A 12,214-nucleotide genomic window follows, 5' to 3' on the forward strand; every position below is an offset into this window, starting at 1 on the left:
ATTACCTGGTTTGTGTTGCCATCAACATGGACCCCCTTGTATCTATGCCTCTTTCCCCCCCAGTCTCTTCTGTTAGCTTTGCAATTTAATAAAAACGCAGGTTCATGCAAACAAGCTGTTTTTGACCGATCATCCATACCTGGCGGGGTTTTAGAAGTGTGAAAAAGGGTCTTTTTAAACACGGGTCCCAGAGTGGGGAAATTCTAAAACCCTGGTGTATGGACGACAAAGACGATCATCTGTGGAGAGAAGATGACGCACCACCACCACCACCACGGTCCGCAATGTCACCAAATAACCACAACAATCTGCTCAAGCGACTGACGCTTGCAGCAGGAGAAGCACAGCCACAGATCTATAGAACTCAGACTTATATAGGCGTTTATGAGCAGGATTCCACTTCAAAATGTCTATGTGCTCCATCTCTTCTTCTGCGTTTTTGATGTGTTTGGTGAATCACAGCGCCCCCAAAGGCCAGGTATGTGTACTACATGCCCTGAAGCCTCGTCTTGAGCTGTGTTCAAAGTGACATGTGGACGGATTTTTTTTTTAGAACCCCGGGGAGAAAAAAGATGGTTTGGGCTCGTCTGGATGTATTCTTAGTGTCTTCCCCCTCTGCCCTTCTTTTCTAACTTAAGGCAATAGGTGGTGAGGGGCAGGAATGTTGTTGGGGGACTGTAAGGATTTATCACACTAAGGTGTGAGGGCTGCTACCTCGGCTTCTGTGCCTGCAGATGTAACAGTTTAGTGCCAACAGCAGTCCCACCATGGAGCCAATACTGAATTTTATTGCTTTTTCAACTTTTATTCCTCAGACCACATACTCTGTGGCTGCAGGGGGAAGAACAGGAGGACAGGGGTCAAGGACTGAGGGTGAGGTACTTTGCATGTGTGGGGGGGGGGGGGGGGGGGGGGGGGGGGGTGGAGTGCTTCAGGGATTGTAACTTTCCCAGTAAAAGTATTACGAAGCATTAAAGATCCTTTCATTTTATTCCGTCTCTACTTTTCAATTTCAAACATGCCCCTGCTCTCCCCGACACTTTTCTCTCACTTGCCTATGCTCTTTCTCCTGCTTACTTTCTCGTTCCCCTCCCATTCCTCCTCTCTCCACTCCTCTCACTCTCCCTGTCCTCCTACTCCGGCTCTCAGGTTACGATGACTGGGGGTTTTCTTGCTCCCATCTCATAGAGTGTCTGAGTGAATGTGGGGTGGTACTGGCTGTGTGTGTGTGTGTGTGTGTGTGTGTGTGTGTGTGTGTGTGTGTGTGTGTGTGTGTGTGTGTGTGTGTGTGTGTGTGTGTGTGTGTGTGTGTGTGTGTGTGTGTGTGTGTGTGTGTGTGTGTGTGTGTGTGTGTGTGTGTGTGTGTGTGTGTGTGCGCGTGTGTGTCTCCCTCTGCGTTGTGCTCTGTCCTTGTCCCTGCCTCCTGGCAGCGAGGAGCCACCCAGCAGCCGGTCTGTGATTGGGCAGGGGAGTGGGGTTCTTGACACAGCGTGGTGCTGACTGCTTCGGGACGTGTTTCAACAGATGGTCGAGGTTAGAGAGTGTCATCACATCGGAGAGAGGATTAGAGGAGAGAGGTTGTCTTCCAGGAGCTGTGTGGTCCCCCCTACTCTTCAACCCAAAGTCCCAGCTCCAAGACTCAACCCTCTCTATGTGCGAGGGGAGATCCGGTTAAGGAACGTGAGGATCAGAGCAAGAGAGGAATCCCAGCCTTGCCTCTCACTCAGCCAGCACTCTGCTCTCCTGCTTTACAGGTACTGCACAACTTTCTCCCTCTGTGTCTCCATTTGATACTGTTTCCCACCCTTTTCCTACACTGTGTGCTTGTTTGTTCAGCAAGTAGGAAATGTGTGATTCAATTTACAGGCAGGAGCATGAGTCCCTAAGCAGGGATTTGTAGTGGTGGTGAGCTGCGCTGTTTCTGCAGTCAGCCTGTGTTGCCTGTACAGCAGCGCACTGTGTGTGTGTGTGTATATATATGTGTGTGTGTACGCAGGACTTCATAGTTTCCCCCCTGAATGACAGGAATTCCCTCCGTCGCAAATTCCTCCCTCTCAAAGGATTAGAAGGCAGCACATTCCATTAATGTCATTTTTGCCCAATCCATAAGCATCAATCTTTTAAAATTTTAGTTTCCCCATCGCAGAATAATGGAAAGTGAACGAAAGCTGTTCTAAATTTGCAAAAGTTTACTGTCATCTAAAACTTGTGCCGCATAATTTCCAGTGATGTGTGTATTTAAAAATGAAGTGTACATCATAAGGATTTCCTTCTGTTTTTGTTCTGATTGCATCATAATCTTTGTCAGTCTTAAAAAGCTCTACTGAAGACAAATAGATTTCTCATTACCCTTGTCAGTTCCAAGTAGTAGGAAATTAAAATGCAATTTTCTTTCGACATTCTCAAAACTCAGTGTGGCATTTAATGTTCCCTCACTTAAGGCCAGATAAGTTTTTTCATAAATCTCCATTCAGTGAGCACTCCTGGCAGATCGTGTCAGTGTGCACTAAATGGATGAGCTGCTGAAGAGCTCTTTCCGGACAAACTGTCAAAGCGAAGCGGAGAGGCAGAGACTCGGGGAATGTGCACCTTACTTTGGCTATTTAACTCAAGTCAAGTGAGAAGGGAAACTTGCCAGTGAAGTGGGAATATGATGTATAGTATTTATACCTAGCTGCAGGCACTGTGTGTGTGTGTGTGTGTGTGTGTGTGTGTGTGTGTGTGTGTGTGTGTGTGTGTGTGTGTGTGTGTGTGTGTGTGTGTGTGTGTGTGTGTGTGTGTGTGTGTGTGTGTGTGTGTGTGTGTGTGAGGTGTTTGCAAATGGAGATTGTGCAGCTGTGAAAGGCTGTATGGACAGCAGCGGGGCTTAGAGGAGGTTGTATGGGTGAAAGCTGCTGTTGTGAGGATTCGTGTTTACCTTGGTAAACCAGCCGTAGCTACACTTCCTGCTTGTTACCTGAAGAATTTAACTTAACCTCCAATTCGTTGCGATGACTGCGGCTTTAAGTTTTGGAGACTTATTCATACACAAGTTTTTGGATTAATAAGGTATTCTAAATTCCACATAAAGAAGTTGAATATCTTCTTTATAGTGTTTTGGACCAATTCATTCCTCTAAAATTCCATCAGAAGTTTAGAAATGACCCTGAATGGCAAACTCACATGGTGGTCCACTTCACTATAACTTGCCTATATCAGGTGTAATTGGTGTAAAATACCTGCCTCGATGCAGTGCCAGTATGTGTTACGAAGTGGTGAGGCTTGGTGGAGAACTTGAACTCCAAACTATTTAATATTGACAAGCTGATCCATAAATCCACCCACCACTTTGAGTTTGTCCCCGGCAGTGTTTAGATTGAGTTTCTGATTGCCCTTCCCAGAGCAAAGAAGCTTTAGGGTGTTTGAAAACATGGCGCTTCCTGCCAGCTTTGAGGGTAAAAAAAAAAAAAAAAAAAAAAGAGATCCTTTAAACTGTTGTAGCTTCAGTGTGCTACAAACAAGAGTATGAGCAGCTGCTGCAAATAATTAGATTCTGGGGGGCAGACGCTTGCCAAGACAAACGTTGTTCCAGTAGCAGCTTTGCCATCATTTGGATCCATTCTGGAAGGGTGCGTGTGCGAGCATGCGTGTGTCTGTGTGTTAGAGCAATAACCGAAGTCATTTGTAGTTTTTTTCTGATAAGCACGCCGAGTGTCTGTGTGTTAGGAAGGAAAAAGATGAGGCAGCAGCTGAGGTTCTCATTATTTGTACAAACCGTACCAAATGTGCACGTGCATCTTTCAGCTGCCAGACAGAGTGAATCAAAGACTTTCCAGATGTGTCATCTCACCATTTCAGTTATGAGGTTGAAGCAGAGGTTGACTGAATATGGAGAAAATGCATTCATATATTGGTTTTGATGAAAGGAGATGCACACCTAAACTTAACACCATTCATGTTACATTGTGGATGGATTCGTTTTTGTTTGTTTGTTTTTTAAACCAGCTAAGAACTCACAAACGGCCTATGAAATGTTTAGATAAAACTAAAAGAGCATCAGGGAGTCCCACAGTTATGCACATCAGTTGTCTGTCACGTCTTGTGTTTGGTCTGCTTACAGTCCTTTGTTCTGTGCTACATTCAGACGTCCATTGGGCTTTGATCAAAACATGCCAGACTACTTTTAAAGCCGACTCGGTGCTCACAATTCCACAGATGCGCTGCAGTCCTGCAGCTATCATACCAGGGTTTGTTTTCCCCAGACCAGACGTTATAGCACAATCTGAGAGAATATATTGAATTAGGGACAATCAGTCGAATATAATTTATTGCAACAGGTTCTATACCGATCGTTGGTTTTATTGTATTTCCTGGGCAGGAACAGTGATTGTTGCATGTAAAGTTATATGTGTTGCTTTACTCCAAATCAAAGTCTTGCTCAATGACTTGGTGAGACTCATCTCATATTTTTATCTTTGCTCATTGAGTGTTATCATGAACACATTCTACTGTGAGGTCAGCTTGACCCTGTAGTGACACAAGTCATATTTCTGAGTGTTGGAGTAAAACACAGAACTTTGCAGAAAACTAAGATGACACTTATGTCTGATTAAATCAAGTTGAGATGTGTTTGGGATAAAAGGACTGAAGACGGGAAGACAATGCATGAACTGACATGAACAAATCCTCTGCAAACATTGTTCAAAGGCCAATTGAATGACACATGCTTACCTTCTCATCAGAATAAAACAACACAGTGACGCAACAGGACTGTAGTTTGTGTGTGTTCTCATGTGTGTGACAACGTTAAGAAAAAATTTCCTAAACCACCCTCTCCTGCAGCACTTGTTTATCTCCTCAGCTTAATGATAGTGTTCCTCATACTGTTCTGATTGCATAGTAGCAAAAGTAGATTGCACAGTCCTATCACTGCAAATGACCAGTATTTGAACAGTGAGCATTTGGCATGCTTTTATTTATGTAGGATCCAGAAAGGCTATCTTTAGATGAGTCAGCCACTTTCTCAGTTCCTTTGTTGACCTTACTGATCAAACACGGCCATGTTGTTCTAATCCACCAGCGCATTATAGCCCCTGAATGTGTCCTTGACTTTTGAGGACGTATCTCTGGGGAGGTATTTCATGCATATCTGGATGCATATGCTACATAAGTCTATTTTGGGGGATTGGAGAGCTCACAATAGCACCTCATGTGTTTGTTCAGGATGTCATTTGAGGAGGAAAGGTCAGGCTATGCAAACATCACATCCAGCTCATCATTGAACAGGATTCCTTCTCCTCAAAACTTTGATCTAGTGCTGAAGACACTTTGAAAAGAGCAGTGAACCAGACGTATACCCAACACTGTACTCTATTGTGTGGCTTCCTTCTCCTTTGTCTTGAGCTTCTGAGTTGATGACTACTCAGAGAAGAGAGATAAGCAGAATCAACAAAAGGCTCAGTAGATGATTTATCTGTCGAAAAACCAGGAGTTACTCCCTGTCGGGCCGTGCAGTGTTTGACTGAGAGCTTACACAGGAAGAGGGGATGTTGTTTTGCTTCTAATAACTATAAATGCACATTAATGAGTAAAGCCTGAGTGAAAGAGTGGGTATTTTAATGGGTTTTCTCTGTGATGTCCATAGCAGCTTTTGTTCAAATGTCACCGCACATAGATGCAGCGTGGGCTTAAGCCTGGAACAAGAATGAGCTGGGTCAAAAGAGACACCGAGGGGGAAGTGGAAGCGGGATAAGATAAAGAAGCAGTTGTGATGTGAGAGAGGGAGGTGTGAACATGTGATAAAGAGCAGCAGAAAGTAAAAGTTTGTGTGATCCTGTTGCTGGGTAATGCGCACGCGTTCTTGGTCGCACACGTGCGCGCACATTTGAAACACATGGACACAAACGTAATCCTCTTGTGACACAGTGATGTAGAAAAGACGAACATTTAAAAGGAAAAAGACACACACACACACACACACACACACACACACACACACACACACACACACACACACACACACACACACACACACACACACACACACACACACACACACACACACACACACACACACACACACACACACACACACACACATACACAAGCTTACCCCCTCGGTCCTCCACCTCCCAGAGGGCTGAACTGTCCCTGCTTTGTCATCTCTCTTGTCCAATAATCCCCTCCCCAGGGAGAAGCAATCTGTTTTAGATTTGAAAGAGAAAGGATCTTGCCTGTATCACGTACAATTAAGCAGCCGTCAGAATGCGTCGGCGTAAGTTTGGAGGGAGAAGTGCTGCCACTGGGGGGTTGTCCCTTTCATCCGCCGCCTTTCCAGAATGGAGATAATGGGGTGGGAGGGTTGGAGGGACTGGAATGGATGGGGGGGGGCAGCAGGAATGAATATGTTACCTCACCCCTCCATCCCACTCTACAGCTCAACTAATAGAAGCCAGCATGCGTTTGTTTCAGCTCTTCTGCTCCCTTTCTTTGCTTCTCCCCTGGAGCGGGCAAACACATTCAGTCTCTGCCAGCGTTCCCCTCCTCTGCCTGTGTGTACTTCTATGTGTGGACTCGGCCCATGTGCGGCCGGTAGCCTCTGGTCCCGTCTTCCCTCCCGTCATCGGCCCAACTTGGCCATGTGGATGCAGAATGTCTGTATCTCACAGCGGCTTGCACACCAACCTTGTTCATAATGAAAAGGTCTAGCATTGCATGACATGCATTATCTACGCTTTGCTTTTCTTGAATTGCCCTCGGCAACTTGAGCACAGTTTGACTGGTATCTCTCGAACATGTTGGGATGATGTATTGACTGCATTCCTTTAACTTTGGCTCAGCTCTAAAGGAATGGGTAACCTTCCCGTTTCATGGCTCCGAAGCTGATTTGTCTTTTAGAAAATATCATATTTTGTGTATTCAACAATGGACTTAGATCAGGAATTTGTGCAAGTAAATTAAATTACGTGTGACGTTGGTGCATGCCTTGGAAAGCCACACACTAAGCCCGAAGCAATGGAAAGGAGAGCTCCCCTGCGTACAAATTACAGGTTACGTGTCTGTCTGTATTCAAGACAGACTGAGTCAGTGACTCGTACACACACAAGGGTGTGCAGGATATCCAAATACACTCATTCATACATGCCCATGGGCACGGACCGATAGGAGTGCCGAGCAGGCACAGGTGCAATCAGATGAATAGATTTTTATGACCAGTATCAGGTTGGTGTGTCACAGTCCTGGAGAGGTTTGTTTATGGCATCCAGGGTCACACAGGCTGGTTCTCATGGTCTATGTTTGTCTACTGTTCCCAGAGAATATGCCTACACATGCTCCGCATTTTCAAGGTGTTTAGTTTCATGCGTCAGCAACCGCGCCACACTCAACAGGAGTTTGCTGATTGAGCTGCTGCTGCTGCCGCCACCTCGAGAAATGTAGATGTTTTTCACTGATTACTATTTATAATTAATTTATATTGTAATCACATCCTCACAGGAACATTTGTTCAATTACATTAAATTAAATCTACGTGTTTATCAGTCTGCAGTTCATTAGGAGTATGTCTAAGCATGGCTCGGAAAAAGCAATATTTAGTCAGGATACACAGGGTGCCATTTGTAATGAAAGCAGGAGGGGGGATTTTTTTTCCATGACTCAGATAACAATGAGAGGAAATCTGATAAAAAATGGCAAGTGGGTAGAGAGTTGAAAATAATAATTTACTTTAAACACTTACATGGTTGTATACGTTGTTGGAGAGAGCTTAGAGTTAATCATGTGAGTTTCATTCTGAATTCAATGAGAGGTGACAGTTCTGTTTTATTTGGATTTCGAATACATTTATTTGATATATTTTGTCTGGTGTGCTGATTAAGTAATTTTCATTGCTATGAAGGAGAACTGAATTTTGAGCAGGGCTGGATGAAGCAGAGAGGATCCATCCCTTCGATCTCCACAACACTAGCAACCACACGCTGCATGAATGCTTACTCAATCCCGAGTGAAAATACATATTTTTGTGTTTTCATTTCAGAAAAGTTTGGCATTTACACAGCAGCATTTTGAAAACGATATCCGTTTACATGGAAGCGGCATAAATGCTGATGACGATGTAGTGCTGATGGTTGTTTTTGTAATGAAACTGCACACATGCACATAGAGAACAATGTGACATAAACGTTAACATTGGCAAACTTGATGAAATTGGATTGCTATCGCAGGTGACGCTCAGTTATAAAACCACCAAGTCCCAGGAGAATATGGGTACCCTGGTACACATGTGCAGTAGCAGCGTTTCAGAAAAGTTGCGTTTTCCCCTTGCTTCCATGGAGTTTGAATTGGAGCATTTTTGAAAAGTTACACCCTTGGAGCCATTTCCAGTTGCGTTTTCAGGGATTCTAAGCATCGTTGCTGTTTTAACTTGAAAACGTTGCCGTATAAATATGGCCAAAGGCTATCATTTTGATTTTCAGCAAGAACGGTCACTGCTCCAGGCTTTCACTTGAAAAGTTTCTGCAACTGAAACATCTGTAAGAAAAATGCTATGGTTTTACATTTGTTTTGTCTGCAAAACTTCATTTCTATTATAATAATTTCCCTTCGGGGATGAATAAGGTAATTGTCTATCTCTATGTGATGCTAAAATTAATCTGATTTTAAAGCTTTTTGCACTTTTATCTCATTGTCTACCATTTTCTTACCACACCTTCGGGAAGTTAGTCTGATATAAAAACTATTCAAGTCTACGGTGCAAGTTGCAATGACTTGCTCTGACAAGTCTGTAAAAAGGGAGTTGACGAATGGACAATAGTTCACTGTTAGCTGCTCATAAACTCCTTAGTTGATCTCAAACTTAATGACAAGAATTTTTTATTTCCCCCTTGTCAACATTCCTGTTATACAAGAAAAATCATAATGTCACACTTCTCACATTTGTCACCGTTAACAAAAAACATCCATCAAACTTGGCACATTAGCTCCCTCTCTCATTCTCTCTCTCTTTCTCTCGCTCTCTGTGCCACCATGTTGCTGATTTCATGGAAAAGAAGTGGGTCTCTTTATTCTTGACAATTACCTCAGTGGAAATCCATTGAAGCAATTTGCCATAGCTCTCTTTTGTGGTAAAAGGGATAATTTATCTGGGGTATATTTGACGCGTCAAAGAGACAAGAAAGCCACCCGTGAGCGTGCACTATGTTCACCTCCCTCTCGCGCCGACTTTCTCTGGAGCTCCCGCAGCTGATGGAGTGTTTCTGATGGAAGTGTGGGTTTTGACAAGAAAGTGGCTGGAAGAATACAAATGTGTTGTATTTTATTCATCGGAGGTTGCCTATCGCTTAATGGTTTCCATCCATGGCTCAGAATAGATTTAACAAGAAAGCGCTTGCCGCTTTGGGCTCCTATCCTATAACTGCGGCCGCTGATCCTCTGATTGCGATTCCATGTTTTCATATCACGCTATAAATCAGGGGAGTGGTTTCCCTTTCGTTCACTTGACCTCCCTCCTGCCCACCCCCCACACTTACCCTTTCCCTCACCCGCTCGTACGGTAAATGTGCTTTTCCACTTGTAAAACTGAACTTCGTTTGGAAAGCGAGCCTCCCTGGCTGTCTCTGTTCCTTTTCTCTCCTCATGTAATCCCACACTTACTCAGTGATGTTGAGATCAGGGTTCTGTGAAGGTCAAACCAACTGGCGCAAGAGACCTTGTTCTTCTTGTCACTACGGATATTTCTTTATAGTTCTGGCTGATCCATCAGATGCCTCCGTCTTCCTGCAGTAATTACTGTTGCCCACTAATTTTAAACAGCAGGGCAGAAGTTAGCCTTTCCGAAAAGCCTTATTTCTCAACGGGGCACCGAATGTAATGATAATGATCATACTTGAGTGATACCAGTCTCACCAGCTGACACGAAGCCCAATTTGTCAGTGTTACCAGAATGAGGTTTTCGGTGGAATATACAGAACGGATCAAAGGTTGCACGTCGTTCAGGATATGAGCGTTTAAACGCTCACTGCTTTCAGGCCAGGAACACACACACAACCATTCACAAATAAATACAGCGAACTTTCCCCATTTATGAAATGACCTTATGTGTTTTTTTGATCATTTCCCGACTCAGGGTGCTCAACACTTCCTCATGATTTCCTACAGCCTGTGTTTTGGCCAGTGAGTTAGTCTCACTTTGAAGTATTTTACACCAGGATTCATTTAATTACACATTATGATGCATGCATAATATTGATGGCATGGCCTTGCAGCCTTGGCACTACAAAGGGTCTGTTAGCAGGTCTGGGAGGAAGTCGAGGGGTTTAACTAATAGTCGTGAATGCACTCGCCCCAGGTTCACATTTCACTGAATCAAGGCCATTCTTCTTCATTAAATTATCCCGTGTTGTACCCGAACCACTCGGCACACAAATGGATGGTTAGCTTAAACATCTGGTGTTTCAGAGTTTTAGAATTGATAAGACTGATTGTGTTTGTCAAGGTGAAGAGTTGTGCAACCACCAATGTGTTGGAACAAAGCGGCAGTGAGCTCTCTTTGCTGCCGCACACTTGGTTTTCTGGCTGGATTTTGTCGTAGATCTTACACTAATTGAGGCATTCTGGTCAAACAAATCAGCAGAGTTAAGAGTCTGAAATCACCAAGGTTTGAGTCTTTTCCCAGTGCCTGCCCACAGCCAAGTGACTGCACTGGGACAGAGCCCTCCTTTAGTCTGCTCAGCGTGGCTGACAGGCCGGTCTTGGTGAGAACAGCCTGGTGCCCTTGGCCTGCCGGGCAGAGCGGGCCGCCACACAGGCCCTCCTCAGTGAAAAAGGCCCTCGTCAGTCCTAATGGCAGCAGACCAGCTAAATTCCCTTGGATTACAGAAATATTTGGACAAACCTTGCCATAATCATTTTCCCTCTCTGAAATAGAGGGTGCAATCAGACTGCACTGAGAAATGTCACTGGTCTGAAGCAAAAAATGTCAAAACGTTTTTGTTCTGTTGTTATCTAATCTGCATTGTTTCCTAGATCAGCTTTCAGATTAACATGTTATTCCTGCTTTGTAATTTTTACTTCCTGCTTTCCACAGTCCTCCCGTGGTAATGACTGTATGCTGAATGACTATACCTCCTAATGCCAGTCTATAGTCCGTACACGACCTCCTGAATTCAAGCTATGCCATTAGACTTTAATTCCGCTATTTTTTGCCATTGTCCTTCTCTGACTTGGCCGCAGTTTAGATAGGCTGCGCAAATAGAGAGGGAGAGCGCAAAAGAGAATGAACTGGAATAAGGGGGGGATTTGACCTGCTTTGAAACGGCCATTGTCCTTAATAGCAAGGCCTTTTATGAATGACTGATTTACTTTAGAAGGAGCATGGCATCTGGTTTGTGTTTGACTTGCATCTTGTTTGGGAACGTGAACCCTTTCACCTCCAAACTCTGTACGTTAACTCTTAGCAAGATCCTGTTTAGTAGGCAAACCTGCATTGAGGGACCAGCTATTTTCTTCAAGAGACACGTAGATACATGATGTTATTTTGTGTTTTTACATTACGTTAGGACTTTTATGCGTCTTCTCAGTGCATCTGCTGTTTTTCACTGACAGCTGATAAATGTATAGACCACTGCTGCTGACTGAACGAAACCGGAGCCAGACGCAGCCTATTTGCCATTACTGAAATGAATATCCAAGCCAATCACAACCTGACTTTTACAAGACTTTTGTGCGCTCGTACCGTTGCAGTGAGCCCCCTTCGCTCATTCCTTCCCTCCGACTTTTCCCTCTTAACCCGTGTGTGTGTGGGTAGCCTCAGGTTGCTGAGGTTAGGTTAAACAAGCCACCATCAAAGCCATATCACCACTGGGGTCGGAGGAGGGTCAGGGCGCAGCAGAGTGTGTGGTTTGAGGCCCTAACTGGAGGGCACTTCTGCCAACCAGCCAAATACTGCTGCCCTGCATGGTTACACAAGCAGCCACTCCATTATGTTCAGCTTTACTCAGCGCACAAAGCACAGCTGTCTGTGTTGCCGTACCAAATTACTGAGCGATGCCGCATGTGCCAAAGGCAAGTAAGTGAAAGAGCTGTTTTCTGCAAGTATAGTAGGAAAAAAACCTTTACTATCATGAAAGTGAAGATTAGTAGGGTGTTGAGGTGTCCTAAAAGCCCCTGGCATTGATGGTCATTAATCTGAAAATTGCATATCTGTTATGTATCTGGCAGCTGTGTGTCTGAAAACTTCATA

The 12,214-nt window shown here is 44.3% G+C and overlaps 1 protein-coding gene across 9 annotated transcripts in view; it reads left to right on the forward strand.

Annotated features, from left to right (window-relative positions):
- Positions 1 to 1,340: 1,340 nt before the first annotated feature.
- Positions 1,341 to 12,214, forward strand: part of sulf1 (sulfatase 1) — a 41,927-nt gene continuing 31,053 nt past the window's right edge. For 4 of the 9 annotated variants that reach the window (XM_080515072.1, XM_080515076.1, XM_080515075.1 and 1 more), the window contains exon 1: positions 1,394 to 1,754. In XM_080515072.1, coding sequence (XP_080371198.1) covers positions 1,525 to 1,754 — 230 coding nt within the window. In that variant the 5' untranslated portion in view covers positions 1,394 to 1,524. Of the gene's footprint in view, positions 1,755 to 12,214 lie in introns of all 9 variants that reach the window. The other 5 variants (XM_080515074.1, XM_080515080.1, XM_080515081.1 and 2 more) reach the window with 5 other exon arrangements.

Source organism: Blennius ocellaris, assembly GCF_963422515.1.
Source record: "Blennius ocellaris genome assembly, chromosome: 19".
Classification (NCBI taxonomy): domain Eukaryota; kingdom Metazoa; phylum Chordata; class Actinopteri; order Blenniiformes; family Blenniidae; genus Blennius; species Blennius ocellaris.